Source organism: Lemur catta, chromosome X (assembly GCF_020740605.2).
Source record: "Lemur catta isolate mLemCat1 chromosome X, mLemCat1.pri, whole genome shotgun sequence".
Classification (NCBI taxonomy): Eukaryota; Metazoa; Chordata; class Mammalia; order Primates; family Lemuridae; genus Lemur; species Lemur catta.
The window spans coordinates 23,847,905-23,875,156 of record NC_059155.1 but is presented as its reverse complement, the minus strand read 5'-3'; the positions used below and the strand labels follow the sequence as shown (position 1 = coordinate 23,875,156).

At 39.3% G+C, this 27,252-nt stretch overlaps 1 protein-coding gene across 1 annotated transcript in view; it reads right to left on the bottom strand.

Moving 5' to 3' along the window:
* GRIA3 (glutamate ionotropic receptor AMPA type subunit 3) overlaps positions 1–27,252 on the bottom strand; it is a 274,784-nt gene that overhangs the window by 7,701 nt on the left and 239,831 nt on the right. The window contains exons 13-14 of the mRNA XM_045537747.1: positions 17,934–18,181; positions 17,258–17,372 (exon numbers count right to left, since the gene is read on the bottom strand). Of these exons, the coding sequence (XP_045393703.1) occupies positions 17,258–17,372; positions 17,934–18,181 (363 nt within the window). The remainder of the gene's footprint in view (positions 1–17,257; positions 17,373–17,933; positions 18,182–27,252) is intronic.

Below are 27,252 nucleotides of genomic sequence, written 5' to 3'. Positions count from 1 at the left end.
AAATAACTAAACATTCATGTAAGTGTTATGACTCAACTTTGGCAGCTGGCTAATGTTTTGCAATGAGCAGCAAGATAGTAGATTGTGCTTCTGTTGACAGTTTTGATCCTCACCTAAAAGTCCTTTCATTTGGACTCCTTATATCTCTTAGTACTTGAAAATGGTGTTAAACAGCTAAATAATACAGCACTTGGCCATGGGAGCAAAAGAGTAAACACAAGCATAATTTATTCCTCTGCCAGCCTTGATAAATACCATTTGCCAGAGTTGAGTTGTGACATCTCTATAAATGTACCACTCTTTTCATTTGGAAACTTGAAGCACTCTTTCCCCTCTCTGCCCCGCAACACCCCTTTCTCCCTTGTATTCCCTGTGACAAACTTTGTCAGCTAGTCTTCAAGATAGTAGGTGAGAATATTAGAGGTTCCTGATGTTCTTATCTGGGGAGTTACTTCACGAGGGTTTGTTTAAAAAGGGTTAACTCTCCTCTTTCCCCAAGTGGCTGAGAAATTGCTACCTTTGGGGACTGGTTGCTAAGTCCTCACCCTAGTTAAAATCAGGGCAGCAAGTCTTTGTGTTGCTGGAACAAGGGCGCAGCACAAAGAACTGGCTCTGTTCCATCTTCCTGAGAGTTTAGGGAAACCGTCAGGAGGACCTGTTGGATCCTGGATTGGCTCCATACACATCAGAAAGCTTTTCCAGGAGGCTGACGATTTAAAGAAAAACCCAGCTCATTTTTAGCTTTTACTCCAGGGAATACAGAAAATAATTAAAAAAAAAAAAAAAACCACTACACTTATCTGCTTTCTGTTTAACATGGGGAAAAATTGAGGAAACCGGTCAGTGACTTTCAGGTCAAACTGTGCAAATCTGACTAAGCTATCTGCCTGTATGAAAAAGCAAAAGCTGAACTGCTGAACAATGGAAAGAAAAAAAAGTTGGTGTCTTGAGCCCTACCTTGAGGTAGGACACACCAAGGGCCAGGAGTCTTTCTTTGAAAAAAATAAAATAAAATAGCATTTTGTAGTCTTTTTAGAGGGAATGTAACCATTTTGCTGCTGAATGTAATTGAATGGAATATACAAATTGTTAAGCCAGTAAATTTTGAGCATCTTCTTTAAGTGATAGCACAGTGGGCAGATGATGGCCATTGCTGATACTCAACACTCTGGTTCAGCTAATCTTGGTATCATTTAAAGAATTAAATGTAAGACAATATGGCCATGTTCTTCTGATCCTATTTTCGTAGGAGCCAGTCCTGTACTTGTTTACCTTAATAAAAAGGCCAATTGAAATTGATTTGCATCCAGGAAGGGGGATGTGGGAGTGCCTCATGTCCACAACAACCTTGCAAATAGTCACTCTTCTAGGATGAATGACCATTAGATAGATGAGTAGTAAGAATTGTCACTTATAAAACAATAGATTATCTCCTTAAGGAGGCTGGTGAGACTAAGTGCAAGGATGTTCCACAGTCCATTAGGAAATGGACCAATTTCTGGTAACCCTTCCTCTGCCATTAGACTTTTGTACGTATGTGATATTTAATGGGGGAAGAGGTCCTTTGACATAACCCATATAAACTGTAGCAACAAGAACAGTTTCAAGTTCCATGTATTTAGGTTTTACAAGAGTTACAGAATTCCCTGATGTGAGATGTAGAAAACCAGTAGCAAAATGGTTTGTTGCACAGGGAAAATGAGTGGCATTTCATGAAATGAATTAACTGATACCACAATATTAGTTCAAAAAAAGGAAAGGCGAAAATTGAAACTAAAAAGAACTTTCTTAGGGGAGCGAAGGGGGGCAGGAAGGAGGCGGGGAAGAGTGTTTCATGCTTATCAATGTGATGTTATCCTGACAATGTATATACCCTTAAGGAGCATGCGACTAAATTTTAAAAGTATTACGTACAGAGATTCAAATGACACCTTTGGAAGAGAGAAGTGTGACAGACTTAATGAGATTTGAGATCCAAATAGATGCTGAACACAATACAACAGCAGCTGGGGGGAGGCTAATCATTCTGTTTACAGAGACCAGTTTTGTTATTTATTTGTTAGGCTGTTTTCAGATGAGATGGACATAATATATGAATAACCAAAGGTATTTACAATTACAAAGTCTCTGACACTGTAAGAGGTTAAGAAAAAGTACTGTCACAACTGGATCTTTATTTTTTGGTTGTTGTTGTTATATATTTTCTCTTTGAACTTTTGAAATGTGAAATACAGTAAAACCCCCTTATAACACAGCTCATTATTTTATAGCTTGGGAAATGCAATGGGCCAGATTGAGTTCCCTAATCATAACAACAGCTCTATAGAGTCGATGATCAATGTAGTGTGGCTGGCCTCTGAGGCTGGTATTGGCCTTATTTCTTTAGCGCTGGTGTTATAAAGGGGTCCCACTGTTCCAGGGAGTGTGTGTTGGGAAGGAAAGCCGTTTTAGGGTAGAAAATAAACAGTGGGTCAAAATGTGATTGCTAATCAGTATGAAAAGACCTTCAGCGACTGACCTTACTCCCGGAGTCCTTGGCTCCACACTCCCCCTTATCGTACCACCATTTGTTTTTCAGCTTGTCTAAGATGCCTTGTTCACTGAGTTTCAATACTGCAAGGTTTACAGGCGTTCTTCACGTGGGAAATAACATAAATAACATTATATTATGTTATTTTATGTTATTCAAGCTTCAAACTACTTTAAAACTATAGAAAGCGATAAAGCAGGGGGCCCTGGCCACAGAGTAATTTTAGACACTGCAGGCAACCTGAGCATTACCTTATAAAAAGTTAACTCTACAGCAACGCTATATTTACCAGGGCCTGCCCATATCGCTTTGAGTAATCGGCACACACTGTTAAATAATGAGGATAGAAAAAAGGCACTCCTCAGATAGGCTGTGTGTGATGAGGAGGGTCTCCCCTCAAGTGACAATCGTCAGCGGCAGCTTGCAGTAGCTTTGTGACAGAGGTGTGTTAGGTTTGATCTAACCGGGTGTCTTGTTGTACTTCCAGACAGAAAGTAAGCTTTACAGGGAAGCTGGGAAGCGGACGAGGCCAGAAGGGGAAGCGTTTCCATATTGTGGACTGAGACAAATGAATAAATCCGAACAGAATCGAAATAGATTCTACATAAATAACATGCTCTCTGATTAATTGTCCTTTATTACACAAATTTATTGCCCAGCTGAAACTGATCTCAGAAAGAACTGTACTGCATACACGTCCTCACTCCACAAACATGTGTTCTAAATTCTTATGCACATACCGGTCTTAGTATTAAAGGTATAATGTGGACCTCTGAGTTTTAGGTAAGAGGAACATTTTTAACAATGGAAAAACTGGTCCGTGGATTATTTTTGAGTTACTGATTGGCTGTCTCTCTGATGTGGTCATATATTTGTGCTCAACTCAGATCACCGGGGGTGGGGGTGGAGTGGAGGAGGTGGACCAGATCATTTCAAAGTGGATTGTTAATATGGCATGCTCTAAACTGGCAAACTGACTCTGCCATGGTTGGGTAACATACTGCAGAGGAATAGTTTAGGTAAGTTGTTCTAGTAAGATTAGACTTCCTCAACTGAGAGGCTAATATATCCTCAGGAAGCCAGGCCACTGCTCCTTAGTCCTTCACTGCTTAAAGTATAAGGACTGCATTTGGAGCCACTGGACAAATGTGTGAAACCCCGCTGGCCCTCAGATAAAGATTTTCACTCTCAGAGATTTCTTCAGTTGTAAAATGGGAATAATGACCTTTACTCTGTCTTCTTTCTAGAACTGTTGGATATTAAATGAAGAATCTCTAATAACTTTAAATAAAAATGCATTATATAGAGAGGGTGGCATAATTCTATTATGAGGCAGTAAAACTGTGTGCTCAGATTCATGGGACAAATATTCCCAGTACCAGTGCATGTTGATCTGAACATTACTAATTTAAAAGGAGCAAAGCAGACAACTTTATGTAACCATGAATAGGCCATAAAATTCCTTAGCTTATTTTGGATAAGTTGGATCCACTCACATATCCAGTCACTGACAAGACTTCCTATAGTCACAAAGATCTGGCTTCTGTCATGCTCAAGTCCCAAAGCCTATTTCCTTTCTTCCTTCATTTGCTGTTGAGAGCAGAGGGGCTATCTCATCTTCAGACATTCTGAGAAATATAGCATTATTTTAAAATAATATGCAATTTCAGAGTACTTGAGATTTGAGAAACTATAAATCTTTAGTGTCAAGGAGGTGACACTTTCTTGGTTAGTACAGGGCCTGGCAGTCAGAATATTTGGATTCTGTATCTCACCAGAAAATTGGGGTCCTTTTTTTTTATACTTTAAATAAATTCCTTCAATCAGTGCTCAGAACCCTAGGCTTCTCAAATGCTAACCAGAGTTGCTTGGAATGCAAAGCAACAAAAGACATTCAAATTAAACTTTGAACCTCTTTAAGATATTATTGGCAATGAAAGTCCTCAGACTTTTAAAGGACAGACAAGCCATCTATGGCCCTGAGGTTAGTGTTGGAGCTGCCTTCTCCCTTCTCTGCCATATGGCCCCCTTCTCTCTTCCTTCCCCCTGTTATTTGTTGTCTTATCACTATCACTTTTCTCCCTATTCATTAAGCCAAGCACTGATACCAGTCTCATCAATGTGGCAGTTAGCTCAGGATGCAGGGGGAGATGCTTTCCAATGGCATATGGGTGACTGAGCTCATCAGGACAGGAGGAAGTACAAAGCATCTTCTTCCTCCTTTCTGTGCTTTCTCTTTTCTTATTGCAAAGGGCTCAGTGTCCTCACACTACTCTCTGACTAAGCTCTTACCAGGCCCTGTCCTCCCTCAAGGTCCTATGTTCTTCAAATTGTTTCATTTAATTTCTTCAGTACCGCCGCTCACTAGATCTTAGAAACAGAATGGTCTGATCAAAGGTACTCACACTAAGGTCCAATAGAGAGGTTTCACTCTCCCTAGAGATCCTAGTTTTAAAAGAAATTTGTTAACCCTTAAATGAGTTAGACTGATAAAAGTATGGCATGTTAGTTTAGAGCAGTGGCTCCGAAAGTGTGGTCCAGGGACCCCTGGGGGATCTCTGACGAAAGTCGAAACTAATTTTATAATAATACTAAGGCATTACTTGCCTTCTCACTATTATTCCCTCATGATGTACAGTGGAGTTTTCTGGAGGCTACGTGATGTGTGCAATCACAACAGATTAAATGAAGAAGCAGAAATGAGAATCCCATTCTCTTATATTAAGCCAGACATTAAACAGATTTACAAAAATAAAGGACAGTGCTTCTCTCTTCACTATTTTTTTTGTTTTAGAAAACTATAGTTATTTTTCATAAAAGTATATTATTTATGTTAACATATATTGGGTTTATTATTTTTAAGTGAATCATGAATATATTCTTTAAAGATTCTTCAGTTTTAACTTCTGACATGGTAAATATGAGTAGATATAACTCACATAAAGAGTGTAAAGGGAGCCTGGGACAAAACATTTGAGAAGCACTGGTTTTGGAGGAGGGAAGGCTATTCCTGTGCCAGGGGTCTATTCTGGGTTGCCACCATGCACTCTTGCCAAAACCCAGGCTCAGTCTGTCAGTGACTTAGCATCCTACTTCTGACAAATGGCCTAGCCTTGCCTTAGGCCATCTAGTGGCTTCCACAGATGGGCTAGTAACTGTTTCCCACTCCCATGGCCTCCACAGTTACAGTGGAGATTACCTTAGAGCAATGGTTTTCAACCAGGGGCCATTTTATCCTCCAGGGACATTTGGCAATGTCTGGAGTCATTTTTTATTGTCACATCTGGGTTGGGGCATACTACAGGCATTCAGTGGGTAGAGGCCAAGGATGCTGCTAAATATCCTACATTGTACAGGACAGCCCCCACAACAAAGAATTACCTGGCACCAAATGCCAATAGTGCCAAGGTTGAGAAACCCTGCCTTGGAGCATCCAGACCTCCTCTGAGAAACCCTAGGACTTTAAAGACCTCTGACAAATGATATACTCCTAGAAGTTTAGTCTTAGATAGGAAAAAAAATCACAGGGTTTATGAAATCTGGCAGGGAACCAACATGCATTTAGGAAATTCTAAATAAAAATGAGGGAGAAAAACAAACATTTTAAGCAGCAGCACAGCTAAGGAGCATAAAAGCTGTAATCAGAAATCACAGATAATACCACTTAACAAGGTTAGGATAGCTGCCAAGAAAAGAAAGTACTTTAAAAGCCAGATCTCCTAGAACTCTATGTTGCTGCAGATTAGACTAAATTTCCAAGATGGCAGAGAAAATCTGCTTTTATCCACATAGTTTTCTTTCTTACTATAGCTTATTGGATGTATCGCCTAGCCCAATCCAAATAAACTGAAGGTGTTGACACCCTTTTCTCAACACACACACACACACACACACACACACACACACACAAACACACACACACATGTCAGTATTTTGAAAGAAGTGGAATTAGGTGGGCATTTGGTCATTTTAAATGTCACTTTCACGATGAAGATATTTTTGCTCCTCACTCCAATGTTTTCTCTCCCCTTCATCATCTTCTACCTTGCCTTATTATTTATGCCCACGTCTGTGTCTCCCACTAGACTGCGTGCTTCTCAAAGGCAGGGACTATGGCTTATGTATTCGTGTTCCCATTTAGGACACTTTTTACAATAAATCCTTGTCGAATTGATAAGTCTCTTTTAGTATTTTGTTTTTCAACCTAGTATCTTCACATAATTATTATAAGAGTTAGTATTAATGATCACGTTTAATGATCACCCTAAGGAGGTAGATTTATGATCTCTACTTTATAAGTAAAGGAACTGAGGCACAGATAGGTTAAGCAATCTGCTCAAGCCTGCACAGCAAATTATAGGCAGTCCAGAAGGCAAATTAATATATACTGAACTCTTCACTGTGCATTCTCCAATGGAACACACAAAAGGGTAGCAGCCCTCCTTATTTTTGCTCTTAAGGCTTAGATGTTCATAATGATTTTGTTTTCCTTTAGGGACCACCATACTCCAAATAACTATCAACCTAGCAAGGGTGTATTTTGTAGTTGGGGCCTTTTACTGTAGTGCATCAAATATGTCTCCAGAGTAATGTTTCAGAACAATTACTGCAGGCCCTTCACTGGTGCCTAAGAGAATTATAAGTCAGAAATATTTACTGTACTCACCTCAATAGAGAACAGAAAGAATTAAACAAAGTAGGTCAGATTCCTATCATAGAAATTAGGCATTCTCCCCTCTGAAGGGCTTGCTGTGAACTTTTTGCTGAGTAGAGCCCTCTGAAGACAAAGTCATGGGTCAGCAGACTTAGGGAGGAAAAAAGAGAGCTTTGTGATGTAATTTCAGGAGGTCTGGGGATGTCCCCCTCTCCAAAAATATTTTCCTCACTGGTACCTGAAATTCCGTGGTGAGAATTTCACATCTTTATGTTTGAGTGACATGCCTTGTTAAAATACAAATCCTTCTGAGAAATGGGAATGAAGCAAAGAGTAAATATTTACAAATAACTCTTTGTTCCATTTTGTTTCAAAAATGTTGGGGGTAGAAGGGGATTGCATAAAGTTCCCCTAAGAAGAAAGCATTGTACAGCACATAAGTTGTAAAAATACATATGGATTGTTGATCAGATGGAGAGGGTAAGAGTAAATGTGAATTAGTTATTTAAAAGCACGTGAAGGTAATGCTGGCCTGTGTCACGATGATGGTTCCTAAGTGTGGGGAACAGTCATGGAGTGGCATCTGTTTGTTTTTTATATAGGGGGTAGTAATGTGATTCATAATACTTTGATAATGAGGTTTATTTTAGAAGAAAACATTATTGGTGGATACAAATTTCTGCTTATCTCTGCCATCCACACCTGGCAATAACTCAGCTACAAAGGACTGTGCTCACAATCCAACGCATCCACCCCTCAGATGGTGGTTGTCTAGATTCCAGGCTCAGTTTCTGGGATGCACCAACAGCTGTTTCAAAGAACCAATGTTATCTTTGCGATGGCAAACCTTACATATGGAGATAGCTTTAGAATAAGAATACCACTGTTTTTTTTTTTCCGTGAAAGTAGAAACTGTTTTTAAAAAACTAAAATAAACAAAACTTTTTATATATTTCAAAAGAACTGCCCAGTTTATTTTAAAATTTTAAAATAAATTTTGATTTCAGGAAATACTTAAAATAGTAGATAAAGTAGCCTGGAGCCGTGTTGGATACTTTATTATGAACAAAGAAATGGTGAAGTGAGGATGCTAAGTTTCCCTATAGAGGGAAAGAAGAGAAATTGGGGCTTGTGAATTAATTACCAAGTTGATTTCCGCCAAACAAGCTGGAGATCTTGGAAGGGAAGAGAGAGGAATTTGCACTATGGGTATGACTCTGGGCCTGAAAAATATTGGCATCCAGGGTATAGTGTGATTTAGCCACCTGAGAGACTGTGGGATATATGCTGCTCTAAATGGCTTCACATCTCCTTTTGGAGGAGGGACACCTAAAGAGCAAATGACTGTTTAATGAATAATTCCAGAAGATCTTCAGTGTTGCCCTTAGGAGGGATAGATATATGTGTAAATATGTAGGCTACAGAGAAAGACAAGGAGTTCACAGAGGAGTAAAAGAAATATATGAGCAAGGATGGTTCATTTGCATAGTTAATTAGAAACCTGCTCTGACAACACAATAAAAGTGGAAACTTATTCTAATCTAAGCTGCAAGCCCCTCCCTTGCTTTTCCCCTTCCCCAAACCCTCGCTCCAAGTTACTAACATGTTCTTCTTGGTACCTAGTGATATTTTTGGGAGTAACTCTTTAGAAATATCTTTGGCTCAATGGAGGGAGACTAGCCATCCTCGCTTTTGCTGGCTCTTTAACTGAAGATATTTCAGGTCTTCATGGTGACAAGGCACCTTGCCCTGTCGCTTACTTGCTTCTCTAGCCTTTTCTGGAGAAGCCCTAGCATCACTCAGGACATACGAGCATGTCCAGGCAGGTAGTCACAGATATCTCTGCCCAGGTTGGTCTTGCTTTATTAAGTAGAAGCCAATTGATGATCAAGCGACAGTAGGATCTGCTGGATGAAAGGATTTCCTATGTGGTCTTTTACATTCTTTTCTGTAGGTTAACTTGAGATATGTGTAATGAAGAGATTTATCTCTCCATATAGCAGCTGTTGAAGGCCATGGCAGTTCCAAATATGCCCTCAAGTACACTAGTATCTGGAGCCCTTTAAAAAATCCCTTTCCTCTTCTTTTCACGGGGGTTCCCGGATGTAGGATTCCAAGAGAATGAGGGTTTAAGTTATTTCAGTCCTTCTACCCTTAGATCTGCCTGTTCTTTCTCCACAAACTGGGAACATGTGCACAGATGACTGGTGGTGTTACTGGACTCTGGCCACCCAAATGATCTTTATTTCACAGGGGAAGCTACGATGATTTGCGGAGTTATGCAGTGCTTAGCTGCTAGAAGCCGCCTCTGAGAGTATTTATATCCATGCAGTTCACAAATGTAGCTCAAACTTATTTAACTCCTTGCTAATGGGATCATAATTTATGTGCAAAGAGCAGATTCAATAATGTATGCATATAACACTAGCAGGTGAAAGCTCTGAGTCATTTTACTGAGGGCCTAACAATGCTAGTGATTGAAACCTATTGATGAGCATCTGTGCTAAAGCAGCAGCCACAGAAGCAACTCTTAGATATATGTGTAAAGCCAGTGGCATTCCCAAATGATAACCTCTCAAATCCAAAGCAATAGACCCCTTGATTCCACAGGTTGTGAATTTTACTGGTGGCTTTCTGCCAAACTGGACCTCCATTCAACTTCCTCCTCTAGAACAGATATCCAAAACCATTATTGGTTGTGGACCATTTCCCATAACCCAATTTGTCTGAGAAGACTTCTTAGCCACTTTGTTCCTGACAGAGAGAAGGGGCTCAGGGAAGATGCTAAGCTTCTGGAGAAGCCAGTTTTGGTTAAAATGTGGCCACAGACATTTTCTCAAGTACATGATTGGTATGATTCACCTGAAAACTCTGTTTCAAGATTCATTAAAAAATCAAGCTATCAAATTTGGTTGGGTTTTATTATGTATATTTATGTGTTTTCTTTAGTTCATTCCAGTGGCACCAATAGAGGCGTAGACTGAGAAGACAGAAATAGATCTGTACCAAAAACTCACTTGAGAGTTTCTGAAGACATATAGCTCATTCTGATTCTAGACAAAATATGCATTGAGAGTTCAATCTGATGGGTGCCAGTATCCTCTTTTTTCTCTAAGAGCCATTCCTTGACCATGACTCATAGAAAAATAATCAATCTTAGTTTACATTCAAATATAGATTTCAACAAATGGGGCCTATATATCAGATCTGAAATCAGATCTGGTTGCCATTCCAGGGCACATATCACCCTCTTCTAGCACACATTCTAGCATCCTCACATCACATTTGCATTTCCAGTAGTGATGCTAGACAGGATGCACTAGTGTTCTTTATGTGTGTGTGTGTATAAATATATAGTATGCTATTGCCTTAGGTCTGTATTTTGAAAAATATTTGCTTCAATGCCAGATAAAATTAAGTCAAAAGGTGAATCCAGTACTTGGACCACACTTTTGCCACTTCTGACCAATGGGAGTCAGCCTCATGTGCCAAGGGCCAAATGCTATACCGCTCTCTAGAAAGTCAAAAGAGAATGGATTTCAATTGTTCTCCATAAAAGAAATTTGCCCCCACCCTGCTCCACCAACCCCAATTCCCACCTTAATCAAATGTATTTCAATTACATCAAACCTTCATGTTTCTTTTTCATGGCTGTCCTACCTTTCAGAGATTGTGGTTCTATAACCTTCTTTGCAAATGAAAGGAGACCAAATAATTTGGTCTTCAAGGGGCAGAAAGGGCATAGACACACACCATTTCACTCTCTGCCACTTCAACGGTGTTTTTCCTCTTGGCAATTGTGCAACAACATTCTTACCTTCAGGCTTTTCATTTCTGCTGCTCTTTCTGTTGCTCTGGTATTGGACATTTGGTCATTATTTATCAATAAGAAATACATTCATGTTATCAGGATAACACCAAAGGCAAATAATCATGTTTCAATCATAGAAATCATGTTAGGGGTATACAGTCAATTTTTAAAAGTCACTAGAATGGAATAATTAAAAAATGTTTTCTTTCTGGATTACAATTATTTCCGGTGGTAGAATTTATTCTTTAATACCATTTGGCAAAATCAATGGTTTTGGCAGCCACTGGACTGGTTCAGTTCTTAAGGCAACATGTCCCTTGGTTGAAGCAGCCACTTGAGAGAAAGTGAGGATTTGCTCTTGGAAGGAAGACCTGAGTAGGTTCAAGGAGCAAATTTAGTCACTACCAGGAAAGAAAACTGTCAGGTTCTTCATACTTGCAGGAGGCAGTACCAGCACAGAAACATGCAAACCAACGAAGAGTGTAATATACTCACCCTACTCCTCGATCCCAAACCAGAGTCTTGGGGATTCACAGGAACTTCTTAAGACCCAGGAAGTGCCATCGATCTGTAATGATTCTTGCCTACACACATAACAGTGTCAATAAACAGTCATTGGGATCCATCTTAACCTTGAGTATCCAAAATGTCTACCTTTAGGGATGGCTCCTGCCAAGAAAAGGTCCATTTTTTGTTGCAGGCAAAGGTAGATGTAGATTCTTATCCGTTACCCAAGTCCCAAGAATGTCAAAGAGTTCTGGGTGTGGAAGAGAAGGGGTTAAGAGACGGTGGCAAAGGAGAGGAGAATTGTAGACATACATGGAAGAAGAAGAAATACACACAAAACTGAAGATCTCATTTATACATATGGGAAATACAGTACAACCTCATTCATCTATGCACCACCAAATATGAAGCTGAGGGAATTTGGAAATGGGCTGTTCTCAAGTGTAACTTTTTACTATCTTTGAATAGAAGACTTGCTAAGCAAGTGCATGGGATTAAAAAGAAAGATGGCTATGATAGGGAGGAGGAACATGTCTGAATTTCTTAAGAGAACAAATTCTATTTAGGTACTTTAAAAGTACCCACATGAAAAGGAAACACAGCTAATTTTAATTGCAGGCATTTTTTGAATCTATTAAAATAAATTCCCTAAGTTTTTTCCTAGCATCACGTTGGTCAGTTTAGTCTATTCCGTATATGTTTCTGAAAATAGCAAAACTGGATTTCTCTTTTTTTTTTTTTGAGACAGAGTCTCACTCTGTTGCCCGGGCTAGAGTGAGTGCCGTGGCGTCAGCCTAGCTCACAGCAACCTCAAACTCCTGGGCTCAAGCAATCCTACTGCCTCAGTCTCCCAAGTAGCTGGGACTACAGGCATGCGCCACCATGCCCAGCTAATTTTTTCTATATATATTTTTAGCTGTCCATATAATTTCTTTCTATTTTTAGTAGAGACGGGGTCTCGCTCTTGCTCAGGCAGGTCTTGAACTCCTGAGCTCAAACAATCCGCCTGCCTCGGCCTCCCAGAGTGCTAGGATTACAGGCGTGAGCCACCGCGCCCGGCCAAAACTGGATTTCTCTATCAATATTATCAATAAGTCATAATAAGCATGCTACCATTTATTTAAATAATGGAGGTTTAAGTTCATAGCCCATCCTCCTCCCTCACTTCCCCATATGCCTTACAAGTTAAGACATGCACCTACTGTACAATTCTCATTGAAGTCAAGGGGTTCAGAATGGTCACCTTTAAACTTTTTGTTCCTATGTTCCCCAAAGCACAGAATATGTGCTGATTTTCACCTTGAAAAAATATAGACACTGGAAATCTATTTAAATTCCTTGATAGAATGGAAGCCTGGTACAATTCTAGGGTGAGGTAAGGTAGGGTTTGTAAGAATTTGTCACCCCAGTCACAAATAGCTTGTTTCACTCACTCGACCCCCTCTAGTAAGGCAAGGCTAGCTGGGAAAGCCAGGCTGGCATCCTTTACCCAAGATTAAGGGAATGAAGTAGGGTGGGTATAACCTGGCCTTCTGGATCCTTGACTGCAGCCTTTTGACTGAATCAAAATTTTACAGAACAAATCCTTTTCTTAAAAGGGGTGCAGCAGAAAAAGATAAAGCTTTTCTTGCCTCCTTTGGTGCTTAAGAAAGAACAATCTTGAAATCAGAAGGCCAGTAGGTTCCCCACCCCTGGTAGGGGATCAGAAGATTGTGAAAGTTTGAGGCGACAGGCAGCTGCGGAAGGAAGCCGATGTGTCTGTGTGGTAATTCAGCAGATAAATCCCCATTCTGCTGTGAGTTACAGTGACAGACTTTCACAGGCTGTGTCACAAACCCCTGGCGATCTGGGTTTATCGCTGAAACAACCTACTGGCTCTTAATTACCACATTTGCACACACATTGTAATAAAGCACTAACACAAAAGGGTGATTTGTGGGTTAAAATCTCCCAAACCACAGCTCGAATTTACATGATCCTTGCCTGTGCATTTATAGCCCATCAAGGAAGGATCAAGGCTGCTTTGTTCAGGCCCTATCAGCCCAGGTTTGGGAAATTGGTAAAGCTAAGGAGTATTTTGGTTCTAGCCTATAGGACTGGTTCAGAGGCTGCCTCAGTGACTGATCTTGTTCCCAATTCCTTGTATTCAAAAAATAAAATGAAATAAATAAAATATCTATTTCGTTAGTTTAAGCTCATGTACGTTTACAATAGCCTGAAAAGTTGCTGGTTCTTTCTGTAGTCTAGCAACTTTTCTAGAATAGGCTCAGAATGTATAATGCCTCATGTCAGGAAGGAAAAAGTTAACAATTTAATATAATTGCCCATTTATCATTATTTAAAGGTTGCAGGAGAGAGACAGAGAGATATGTAATACAGGTATTTCTCTCTCTCAGAAATAATAGGTGTGAACTGTTTTTGAAAAAGTAAAAGCACTCATAAATGTCAGGCTTTGTGATTATTGTCATTTTTAGTAATCATTACTGAGGGCTGGAATGACTTAAATATGCCATTTGCCTAGTAACCAAGGTAGTCTAGAATGAACCTGATTCTTATGGAAATGTATCACATGCAATCAGATTCACGTTGCTCATTGGATGAGTAGATGTGATAAATTGCCATCTGGAAATTATCACAAGAGGTGACCCTGAAAGTCAGCAGAGATTTGTGACAGCATTAGCTGTGTGACCTTCTCAAAGTCACCAACAACTCTGGATCTCACTTTCTCTATGAAATGATGGTATATTCAACAGTCAATTGTCTGTTAACTGGGGATGGGATACAGTGGGGCAGTGTACTTCTCAAGCCATTTTTCTGATACAGTAAAACTTCACTGATTTGGACTAACAGAAGGGAGGAATTATTTGAATGGGTAAAGCAATTCCTGAATTACAGAATAGGTTTGAAGAATGACAGTCTTATTACTTTAAGGCTTTTTGGTAATTCAAACTGACTGTAAAACATTGCTTTAGTGGAGGTCCTCATGAGAACTACTTTAGCAGATGGATTTGTAATGAATATGATTATATCTAATAAGTGCTTCCAACATTTGAAAAAGAGTTTGTTCTCTTAAGAAAAAATTCTACTGACAGTCTACACTCTTTATTTGCTTAATAAACCTCTCTTGTCTCCATCCCTGATAATATAAACTTGTAAACTGGTCCATGTCTAGTTTATCACAAATTATTAGTGAGAGGGCTCCAAATTAATGAGGTTTCACTGCCATTTCTACCTCCTCCATTTATTTGTTTTTAGCATCACCACTAAGTAGTGGTGAAACAGATTCAAGCTCATCTCTTGCCCCTTCTCTTGCCCACTCTCAGAAAACAGCAGGTAGCAAGAAGGAAGAAGATAAAGGCAAGCTCCTTGGTAATCCAGAAATGGAATAAGCAATCGTTGGATACGCAGCACTGATCATACTGTTATCCATAGTTGAGAAAGGGGTTGACTTATTTCAAAAGACTGGCTGGAGGAATGACCAAATAAAGCAATTTGAAAGATGCCTGTAGATAGTACTATGGTCATAGAAGTTGGAAACATTTAGAATCTACTGAAATATTTTTCTATTTGAATATCAAAATTCAGATAATCTGGAAATTGTGAGCTGGCAATAAAATTACTTGATAAAAAACTTTGCAGCAGTACCAGCTGAAGATTAAAAAAAGCTTGATTGCTGGCTGTAATTAACAAATAGCTGGTCTAAAGTTTTGGGGTCTTCATGTCCCAAAACATCTGGGTGAAAAGTAAAAATTCAGCCAAATATATGCAGATTTTTTTTGTTTATATAACATCAAATGTCTGATTATTTGAAAACTTCTGGACACTTGGCATCATGTGGATGTTTTAGAGTCATCTTGTTACAGTCCATGGCTCCTTTTTTACCCATGCTGAGTGTGAATGATGAATTCGTGAGAGCAATGCATCCAATCCAGCTCAATTTTCATTCTGCAACTCACTTCAATGATACAATTAGGTTCTCCGTGCTAATAGCATGAGAAAAGGACTGGGAAGAAGGTGCTAAATACTTTGGGCATCAGGTTAGCCATCGTAAAACTCAAAGGAGCCAAAAGCTTGGCTGATTGTCAATGTCATCAGTTCACATTGGTGGGAAAGAAAGTTACTGCTTTTTGACATATAGTAAAACCTTGATTAATTGGAATCCATAAGGGATGAATGGAATTTTCAATAAGAATAGTCATTTCGTTTCATTCTTGGCTAATAATATTTTTTCTTAAAATGCTTGTATCCACTTTCTCGCCTCAGGGAAGCAGCCTCTAAGGTTTGAGGGTCAATCCAGATGGAGAGAAGATATAGGAGAAAGAGCTGAATGTGATCTAACCACAGGTCATCTCTTGGTAAGTGATTTTTTAAAAAATCAATTCCTTGCAGTCTTCTTTTTTTTGGGGGTACTATTGCTGCTTTCTCATCAATGTGAAGTACTTGGGGGGAATTCACTTAGTTGGGATACTGGTTAGATGAGTTCTGGTTAATCAAGGTTTTACAATAAAAGGCCATGCCAATGCCTGGTAAGATTATATGCTGAAGAAAGTTGTTTTTGAATTTATTTCTTTGAAAGTGCTCTGGATCAGTGTTTCCAAACCCATATTATACTGCAGACTGGCAAACTAACTTTTCCATCAGGATCCTGAGGGATGGAGAGGGAAAGAGAGGAGCAGAAGTGAACCATTGTCTCTGAAGGAGAAAAGTTTTGGCTTGCCTGTCTGTTGGTCTGTGGTTGGGAAACACTGTTCTTCACTTTAAGATGCCCATGGGATCTTGGTCGTACAAGAGCGGATCTTACATGCTTCAGTATAATTCTCATGCCTCTTGGGTCATGGAGGATTCTGTTTTCAGGTCTCTCCTGTACTTACCCAACGTGTCTTCCCATGACTTGGTATCGTGGCTTCTGAGCTTGTCCCTATTTCTTGTTGCTTGGATGACAGCTATTCATTCATTCTAGCCATGAAGAGTGTTGGGAGCCAAAGGAATGCCCAGTAACATGGGTTTTCTCATGATGGCAGCCTGGATAACAATTAGACCTACCTGAACCAAGAACATGGCTAAGGAGAAGCCAAATCAAGGATTTATACACACATAGTATCACAGTTAGGCGACGCATCTGCTTAAATACATAAAATGTCTTTGCAAAATCTCTATATGGGGTGGCCTATTGAAGAAAGACCCCATTTAACTTGAAACCGAGCTTGTTCTTTGGCTTTCAAGTTAAGTGGGGCCTGCTTAAATGGGCCATCACATATAGAGAACAACATCTCATCACTCATACACGTAATCGAAGAAGCCATCCTGATTCAACCAACCAACCTCCATGAGCAACCATCACATCCTAGAAAAAAAAAGGCCATAACCTGACTTTTCAGTAGATGGATCTTATTTCTCACACCACTCAACTGAGGCAGGCGGGGACAGTCTCACAGGAAAGCCTTGGGCTCTTGAAAGCCTAGGGCATTTAAACCCACTTCACAGCCTTCATAAGGCAACCAGTCTGGTGTGTGAGGGAAGGGAAGGGGTGTGGACGGGGAGGCTCTGTCTGGGAGTTTAAGAAGGGACCCAAGTTAGATCAAAAATGTGGGCAGTGCCCTAAAGTCATTCTGGTTCCCAAAGCTGCCAGGCAGGGGAATAACCTGGTCATTCCACTTTATGTGTGAGTCTTGTGCTCTCTCCTCAATAATAAGATAACAGTCTTGCCGATTACTCGTCACTAAGGGTACCCGGTTGTGGTGACATTGAGGCTGACCTTGGAGTCACCGCCCCCGCTGCCGCACTCTCCTTTGTCGTACCACCATTTGTTTTTCAATTTGTCCAAGAGGCCTTGCTCATTCAGTTTTAATACTGCCAGGTTAACAGCATTTCTTGAAACGATAAAACATAACTTGTAAGAAAATGCACAAATGCTTAGGAAATCGTTAACGTATAAAAAGGAGCACAAGAGGACAAATTGGCTAAATTTCACAGAACGTGGAGCTATAAAAATGTCTGTACAGCAAATACAGGGTTAAATATTGGAAGGTGGCATGGAGGATAACATTTGCTCAAAACTGAAGTGTGCGGGATGGGGAAATTGTCTTTGAGAAAAAAAGTAACAAGAACACCACATCCATGCAATTAACATTCGTCACATATGGCACCATAACTTGGCTTTTACCATTTAAATTGAAAAAGCCGTTGAACTGTAAAATTAAAACAGCAACAAACAGTCAGAGAGGACAACACAGAGAGAGAACATTAAAAAAAATGGATGCATTAAATAGATGAAACCATAATTTACCGTCTTATTTAACTCCATGGAATATTGTAGATTTTAAACTTTTAAAAGTTACCTCAAAATCCACAAGAAAGAAAATGACAACAAAATGCATCAGGGTAGGTGGAATACTATAACAACACGGATATTGTTATATTATTCCACCCACCTTAATGCTGAGCCTTTAGGGGTTGCCACACCATAGCCTTTGGAATCCAGATTTCCACCAACTTTCATCGTATCACACGGTTTTCTCTGCTCAATGTATTCATTCATGGTTGACTCCAGCAGGAAGGCGAACTTCCCCTTGGACTTTCGCACTCGGGCCACTCCGTCTGCTGTTGTTTTGGTAAACACAGATGGCTCTGCCGATTTCATGTAAGACCACATTTTCTCGTACACAGCAATTTTGGATCTCTGCACCAAAGAGATAAGAGTTCTTAGAGCTGCCAGATATTCATTCTGGAAGAAGCCTTACTGCAGTAGTTTGCAAACCTTTTTGAAACTGCAATCCACAGGAAGAAAAACATGTTACAGTGCAACCTAGTAGACACATTCATACATGCGTAAACATGTTACCAAAATAGGTTTCTCAAAACCATACTTGCCCTTTGCTACGTGTGATACTCTCTAATATTTTTTATTGTACTCTAATTTATTTTTAAAAAATGCTACTCGGGACCCACTAAATAGATTTCATGGCCCCACTCATTGATTGCAATCTGGTTTGATAAGCACTTTCTTAGTTAAATCTTCCTCTCAATAGAGAAATCTCACCTACAATATCCTGCTCTGTGTTTATCCTGTACCTGCCTAATAAAAGACCATTGGAAAGGAACGTTCAACCATTTTAGTCAGTCACTCTAGCATGGGACGTCAATCACTGTCAGAAAGTAATTCCTTATTATGAGCTGAACCCTTTAGTACTGTCCACTAGAGCTATGTAAAGCAATTTTGTTCCTTCTTTTGCATGGCAATCCTTCAAATATTGCAAAGTTTTTATTATGTGCCCCACCCCCATCTCTTCATCAGGTCCAGAACTGTCACAACTTTGGTCTTTCATCTGTAGGCACATTCTAGTTGGTGATGTCTCTTAAACTGGAGTATATAGAAATAAATATGACACCCCAGATAAATGACCAGAGTAGACTGGAAAACAAACAAACAAACTAACCCCGTTTGCTGCTTGTTATTGGAACATTATTTGGTATCAATGCTGCCTGAGTTTGCCTAACTGTATTTATTAAATAGTTGTTTATCCATTCTTTCAACAAATATTTATTGAGCACCTGCTATGGATAAAGCACTCTACTGGGGATGTGAAGACTATAATAGAGTGAATAGAGTCCTTTCTTCAACTCCCAGGTTGAGGCCAAACCAAAACTGCTAGTTCTTTCAACCAAGCTAAGTCTCTTTACCTTTATCTTTACCTCTTTGAGTTTTGCCTTTAATCCCATTAAATTTCATCTCAATTTGGGTGGTCCTTAGAACATGTACTAAACGCTTACTGTGTCTCTAGCCTTATGTTAAGTCATTTTGGAGAATATAAAGGAAGTGTAGACTCAGTGGCCCCAGAACATCCAATTTAGTTGGGAGCTAGGTCCTTAGGAATGAAAACCCTAGAGAAAAGCTTTAAGGTGATATCTGACCAGAGGTGAGATAGCATGTCAGAAACCATAAATATATACCATGTTTTCAAGTGTTCTTTTATGGGTTTTTCTGACCCCATTCCAGCTTTTCTGACTGTTTATTTAGTTACTTTTCTGTGGATTTTGGTCAGGTACATTCCATCTTTCTTGAGGCCTGCTTGGACCCACCCAAATAATTCCAAGGAGCTGGAACTTCCAGAATTATCACCATGGAAATTAAGCATTGTGTTTATCGCAATCAGACCCTCACTTAGGCCCTCAATGAGTCACTGCAACTGTTCACTGAGATGGGAACATACTTGGTTTGCATGAAGTACAGCAAAAAGAAGCCAGTATGGCTAAAGCCAAATGAGCAAAAGGGAGAGTGGTAAGAAATGAGCTTAGAAGGATAATCAGAGGGTAAATCTTATAGGACATGGGAGGTCATAGTCAAAAGTCTGGATTTATTCTACATGTTATAGGAAACTATTGGAAGATTTAGAGGAGGTGTGTGATAAGATCTGATTTAAATTTTTAAAGGATTACTCTGACTGCTGTATGAAGAATAGACTATAAGGTGGATCAGAGTGGAAGCAAGGAGCTTAGTTAGAAGGCTATTCTAATAGTCCAGGGAAGAGATGATTGTGGCTTGGACTAGGGTGGGAGTAATGGAGGTGGAGAGTAGAAGTTGAATTCAAGATATGCTTTGGGGAGACAGCAAACAAGCCCTGATGATGGACACTTTCACCTGATGCTCCTATAGACACTTTCAGATTAAACATTTCCAAACGAAACTTATTATCATCCTTGTACAGTCTGGCTCTCCTTCTAAATTCTATCAATAAACCACCTAACAGCCAAGCTAGACGGTTTGTTTGATAAAACAATTTCTAAGCATCATAATGAAATACATTTTCAATGACTTTATTTCAGTAGGAATTTCCTAGGCAGTAGCCCAAAGAATTTTAAAAAAGTAAATAATTCGATACACAGAAAGATATAAAAATAATGTAAGAACACTTGTGTACCTGCCATGAAGCTTAAGAAGTGAAACCTTATGAAAGACATCTGCACCCGAATGTTTATGGCAGCACAATTCACAATTGCAAGGATGTGGAAACAATCCACATGCCTGTCAATTCATGAGTGGATTATTAAAATTTGGTATATGTATACAATGGAATATTACTCAATTATAAGAAACGACAGTGATCTAGCACCTCTTATATTTTCCTGGACTGAGCTTGAGCCCATCATCCGCAGTGAGGTATCACAAGATCGGAGGAATAGCCTCCACATGTACTCGCTGTCAAATTGGCAGTAACCAATAAACACTATGGTGCTCACGTGGTAGTAATATTCTCCAGGGATTAGGGGTTGAGGGGGGTAAACTCACAACTAATGGACACAGTGAGCATTGTAGAGGGGAAGGGCATGCCTCTAAACCTGGCTTGGGTGAGGCAAAGACATAAAATGTAACCAGAAGATATTTGCACTTCAATGTTTATTGCAGCATTATTCACAATGGCTAAAATACAGAATCAGCTTAAGTGTTTATCAAGAGATGAATGTATAAAGAAGATGTGGTGTATGTACACAATGGAATATTATTTAGCCATGAAAAAGAAGGAAATTTTGTCATTTGCAGAAACATGAATGGAACTGGTGGACATTATTTTAAGTGAAATAAACCAGGCACAGAAAGACAAATATTGCATTTTCACACTCATATATGGGACCTAAAAGAAATTGATCTCATGGAGGTAGTGAATAGAATGGTGGCTACTAGAGGTTGGTAAGGTTGATCGGAAGGGGTAATGAAGAGGTGTTGGTTAATGGGTAATACTGTTAAATAGAAGGAAAAAGTTCCAGTGTTCAATAGTGCAATAGGGCAACTATAGTTAACAATAATTTATTATATTTCAAAATAGCTAGAAGTTTTCAAATGTTCCCAACATAAAGCAATGATAAATGTTGCAGGTGAATCATGTCCCAATTACCTTGATTTGATCATTATATGTTATATGCTTATATCAAAATAGAACATGTACTCCATGAATATGTACAACTATTATGTATCAATAAAAAATTAAAAAAAAGAAATGAAACCTTATGAAATTGAAGTCCACCTATCTACCCCTCCATGATTGCATACCCCTCCCTACTCACCAAAAGTAACCACTATACTGAATTTGATTTTTATTATTCCCTTATGCCTGTTATACTTTTACTGGAATAAGTATATCTCCTTTATGATGTAATGGCTGTGTATAGCCTGTCAATCTATGGATGTACTATTAATATATCCCATTTACCTAATCTCCTTTTGAAGGACTCTTAGATCAGTTCCAATCAGTACCTAACACTGTAGTATGTATTTTTGTGCATTTATAAAAGAGGTATTTTGTGTTCTTCATCTTAGCCCAATCAGACCTGAGTACAAGGTGGGGATTAGGGTGAGTTGGGGAGGCTTCAGGCCTATTTGTCTTTTATACTATTTGCAAACAGGTCATTGCTTCCAAAGGTAAATTTATAAGCCAAGGGCAAAGGGGTCCATGAATTCTGATCCAAGTGCACTATAATTTGGATTCATTTACTTCATCATTTACTTGAGCTCTTTGATTGCTGATACAGGTTCAAAGGTTTATTCCTTTAGGTAATGATGCATTTCTAGGAGAATAAATAGCAGTGCTCGAAGCAGGCCCTTTAAATGTGTGTGGTGTACATGCAGCAAATATTAATGAATGCAATAAATGACAAGTTAGTTAGTGGCAGAAATGATTGGGCTCCGGTTGATGACTAAATTCTGAAAGAGGTTAGAAGGGGGGAAAGGAAATGGCTCATAAGTGAGAGAAATTAAGCTGAAACGTTTATCTTTCTAACTAGTATTTAAGTGACAGTATAACACTTAGACCCAAAAGAAGAAAAAACATCACTAGCATTTTCTTTTTCCTTTTTTTCAATCTGTCTTATTTTGGCTGAAATACCAAAGGCAATAAAAGGGATTGAATCTTAGCTCAATCATCTGGGAGAAATTAAAGAAAATTATGGGCAGGATGTGTAATAACAAGTTCATTTTTCTCCAACCTGCCACAATTCATTTCTTTCATCCCACAGAGCACTGTTTTGTACTTAAGAAGGAACAAACAACAGTTATGTGGAGAGGCCACAAGGAATTCTTACAGCACTGCTAGATAATTAGCAAATGAAATACAAAAGAGAAATACACAAATGGAGGAGGAACAGATTAACCCAAACTGCAGATAAGATAGAGCCCTAGCATTAATGGATTCAACAATAATAGTTCCACATATTTGTAATAAATCATGAAGGTCAAAGATATGGAGAAATTTGTCTATTTTTGGCCCTTTGAGTCTGGTGCATGGAATCCCACCACTCGTACCTTGTATCACTTTGCAGTGGTGTTGGCCACTCCTCCTCATTGTGTATACAGTAGCTCTAGTGACAAAACTATTCTGAAGAGCTAGGTAAGTACAAGGTAACTGTATAGTGCAGTGGTTAAGAATGTACAGTCAGACTGCCTGGGTTTGAATCCCACTTGCTAGGTGCATAATTATGTGTCACAATTTCCTCATCCATAAAATGGGGGTGATTTTTAAAATGTGTCTACTTCAAAGGTTTATTGGGAGGAATTAAATGAGTTAATACTTACTTAGAACAGTGCCTGGCATACAGGAAGCAATGAAAAACATTAAGTATTTTTATAGTAAAAAAGCATGATTAGTGGCAGACTTATTTTTATAGCAGTATAAATTACTGTACTTCAGTCCCATATTTATAGAATCATTTCTTCATTTTATGAGGGCAATCATATGCTTAAATATTATTTACATATTTGGGTCTCCAGACATATCCCTATTGAATGCCTCTGGTCTGCCATCAATAAAAATCATTATCATTTGGCTTTGGATTTAAAAAATTTTGTTGGTGGAGGAAAATGAGTAGGATGGCAAATTTTCCTCTTAAATTTATGTTTTGTAGTTTAGTTGAGGTTTATACATTAAAATACTCATTAACCAAAACATTGCTATTGGGGAAATTTGGTGAATAAAATGTTCTGCTTTCCTATGAGTTAAAATAGAATATCCACTTCGTCACTAGGCCATCCAGTTGGAGTTAGTAGAATAAGATAATTTAGAGCTAGAAGGCACCTTAAAAACCATCTTGTTCACCCTCTCACCCAATGAAGCCATAGCTTTTCTGCTCAAATGCCTCTAGTGGTGAGGCACCCCTTAGCTCAAAGGAGACTTAGGAGGTTGCTTAGTCCATTGTGGGGCAGTTGAAGGTGATAGGAAGTTCTTTTTGTTTGGCTGACATCCTTCATGAAAGTCTTTCTGCTCCAATCCTACTTTTGCCCTCTGCTTGAATTGGGCAGTCCCTCGTCTCTGCTTCCATTTCTTCACTGTAGGTAGCACTGATGGTATTGCTTTCTAATGGTCATCCCCGGATGAATCTGAGCTCCTTGAGAGCAGGGATTATATCTTTTTTGTCTCAGCATCCCCAGTGTCTAGCATAATGCCTGGCACATAGTAAACTCTTACTATGTGTCTGTGGAATGAATGAATATTAAAATTGAAGTGCCATCCACTAGTCCTAATTCTTCCTTCTGTAGTGACACAGAATAAATATGCTCTTTTTGCCACACAATGTACAGCCTGAAGTCTACTGCCACAATGTCATCTGCTAATTGCCTCTTTTGCAAGCTTAACATTTTAAGGGCCTTCATTTGTTACTTTTATGACACAAATTCTTGTCAACTCCCAGTTTCTGGTTATAATCTTCTAGATACTTCTTAATTTTTCAAAGTCCCTCCTAAAAAGTAGCCCCCAGAATTGACCACAATATGCTTGATATAGTGGCACTAACACAAAGGACAATGGAACCATCTCTTCTCATGATCTGGACAAAAGCACAATTTTTTACTTTGACAGAATTCAACATACACTTTTCTATACATTGATAGTCCAGAATTAACTGAATTAACAAAACGGACCAAGAAATTGGAAGCACAATTGTCAACAGAAGTATAATATGCTAATTCATTTATGGTATTGATTTACTGTTAGAATGCAGACAAAGTATTACATAATTTGCAAAGACAATGTTGGTGTTTGTAACATCTCTATGCCCCAAACATGTACAATGTGTTCTGAGTGAATAATTTGAGAGGATAAGAATGAAGGAAAGGTCAGGGGAAGATGGTTTCAGGCACATTGCACACCAGTGTTCCTCAAAGGGAAATGGGCTGGCTTTATGCAGTTATTTGTTTATTTGGCCACTGTTATCAGCGTGCCTGCATTGTCCATTTCCATCACTATCTGTACAAGACTAGGCTTGTATGTAAATGTCAAAGAGAGGCTAGATTTGACTTTGGGGTTGCTAAGCTTCCAACACTCTCCCCCCATTTCACTATCTGCTTCCCTCAGAGATCCATCCTGTACCCCATTTCTGGCATCAACATTCTTTGTCATTATGGAGGTGTTCACTATTATTATAAGGGCCTCTGTTACCCTGGAGCAAGGGATCATTTTTTTAAATGAAATTTTAAAAATACTCATTTTTAAACATTTCATTTTTACGTGAATAAGGGATTCATATCCAAAAAAGGAGAATGGGCTTCTTGGCTTTATAAAAGGTGCCTTTCATGGGCTAGAGAAGGCCAGCCCTGTGTATAAGACACTAAGAAAGGGAAAGAGTTACAAACAAAAATGACCTCTCCTTACTCATTTTTGCCTTCTCTAAGTTTATTATAGACTACTTATTTATTGCTTGACAGTTTGGTCAATTTCTTCTCTAGATTGAACCTTTAATAAAGAGAATATATTTATAAACTACAATCTGCTTTTCCTTCTGAATCATTTAGTCCCCTCTGAAATATCTCCTTTTAGTAAAGACTCAGTTGGCATTGCAAGGTGGTACAAATTCAAAAGGGTGGCTTTGGGCTTCTGTCTGCCTGAACTGAGCACTTACAGAACCCCTTGGTACTTCCTGTGCCCTCCCTAACATTCAGGAGCAAATGTTGCCTCATAGAGTTTATCAAATATTAGGATATGGGTAGGTGATCCTTATAAGGCAAGGTGCTAGAAGGAAGGGAGGATGAGGACGCAGCTGCTCTGGAGAGCTCCTACCTTCCCCTCTTCCCCCTTTCTTCTTTGCCTTTCCTAATATTTGATATGATTGGAAGAGGATAATGTGCTTGCATGTCCTAGTGGGGGGGCAGCAGGAAGTGGGGGGAAGTTGATGTGTGGATGGGGTGAGCCCATTCTCAAGTTCTTTAATATAGTCGTAAGTCTCAGGTTTATGGAAATTCTTTAAGTTGCGACTCCGATGGTGGAAATTTGAAGCATCTGGTTTAGGCCCATGGGGGGCAGACTTCTGTGGCAAGAGTGTTCCCTGCCACACAGCCTTTCAAATATTCCCCTTCCTTATTCAGAGAGGCCTTAGATTTGTCATTACTAAAGGCAGGAGATAGTTGAAAATGTTTCAATCTTATATTTGCATAAGGCTTTCTGGTTGCCAAGCTGACTATACACACACAATCTCATTTAAACCCACAGCAGTCCTGTGAGGTAAGTGCAGCAGCTATTGTTTGTTCACTGCTTAGTCCCCAGCACGGAGAGAGAGAAAAATGTCTGGGCCCAGTAGTGCTCCATAAATATTTGTTGAGTGAAAGAATTAATTCCCATTTTATAAATGATGGAATCAAGGGTGAGGGAGGGTAAATGCAGTGACAATGCCAAGAGGTGCCATGGTGGGCTTTAGCCTATGCACTTATTTCCATCAATCTACCGCAGAGTCACCAGCCATCAAGCCTGGGACAACTGTGTGCTTGTTATGCAAATAGTTTCCATAGAAGTCCCAAGCAGAATGTGACCTTCTCTTACATAGAAATTCAAAGATTTTCCACTGCCTCAATCAACTACTTGCCCTAGGTCACACAGCTAATGAGAAACAAGGCTGAGAAACCATCCAAGTCTGCTGAATTGAAAGCTACAGGCAGATTGCTCCCCTACAACCCCAGCCTCTTCTGCTCTAACACTGACGATATCCTTTTTGATGAAAGAAAGCAACTCACCTTCAAAAACATTTTTTATTTTTTGTACAAGGTTTTTTTTTGAAATCAGGGTAAATTGTAAATTAACTCCAATCCCTTCTCACTAAGGCACTGGAATAAGTGAATATTCTTGTCACTCACTGTAAGTCTGGTACAGTCCCCTAGTGTCTACACTTCACCACGTGAAGGGATCAGAGCAATTTGGGGCAGAAGAGGAAGAGCACATTTGGCTTGCCAAATGCAGTAAACACATGTTTTTCTTCCACATCTGCTTTGAAGAAATCAAAAGCTCTGATGAGGTGCATTTGGAAAAAGGAATCATTGAGTTTCACAATTTTTTTTCCCCTCTAAATCGAAGGAAATGGTTTCCATTTTGATTTGGAGCAAGGCACACAGGAAATGATTTCATTTCTAAAGCATGACCCAGACTCTAATTTCATTGTCTTTCTTCACTGCAGTTCATACATTTTTAAATATTCAGACAAGTACTGCTTGTCAGTTTCCTTTTGCTTTGGACAATGAGCAACTGCTGTGGGACTGTGTATTGGTGAAAACGGGGGGGGGGGGGGATAGAAATGCTGGTTTCTATTCTTAGCCTTTCTGTTGGTGTGTTATGAGCCTGGCTGAGTTATTTTGAGGGCTTAGCTTTTAAGATAACTTCAGTGGAGTTGGAGGTCACCCTTTGCCTAGATGTTGAGTTTTGCCCTCAAATGTCAAGTACTCATTCCAAATGCCTTTGCTTAACATTTTCAAACTGTGTTGTTAAGTCCAGAGACAGGTTTCCT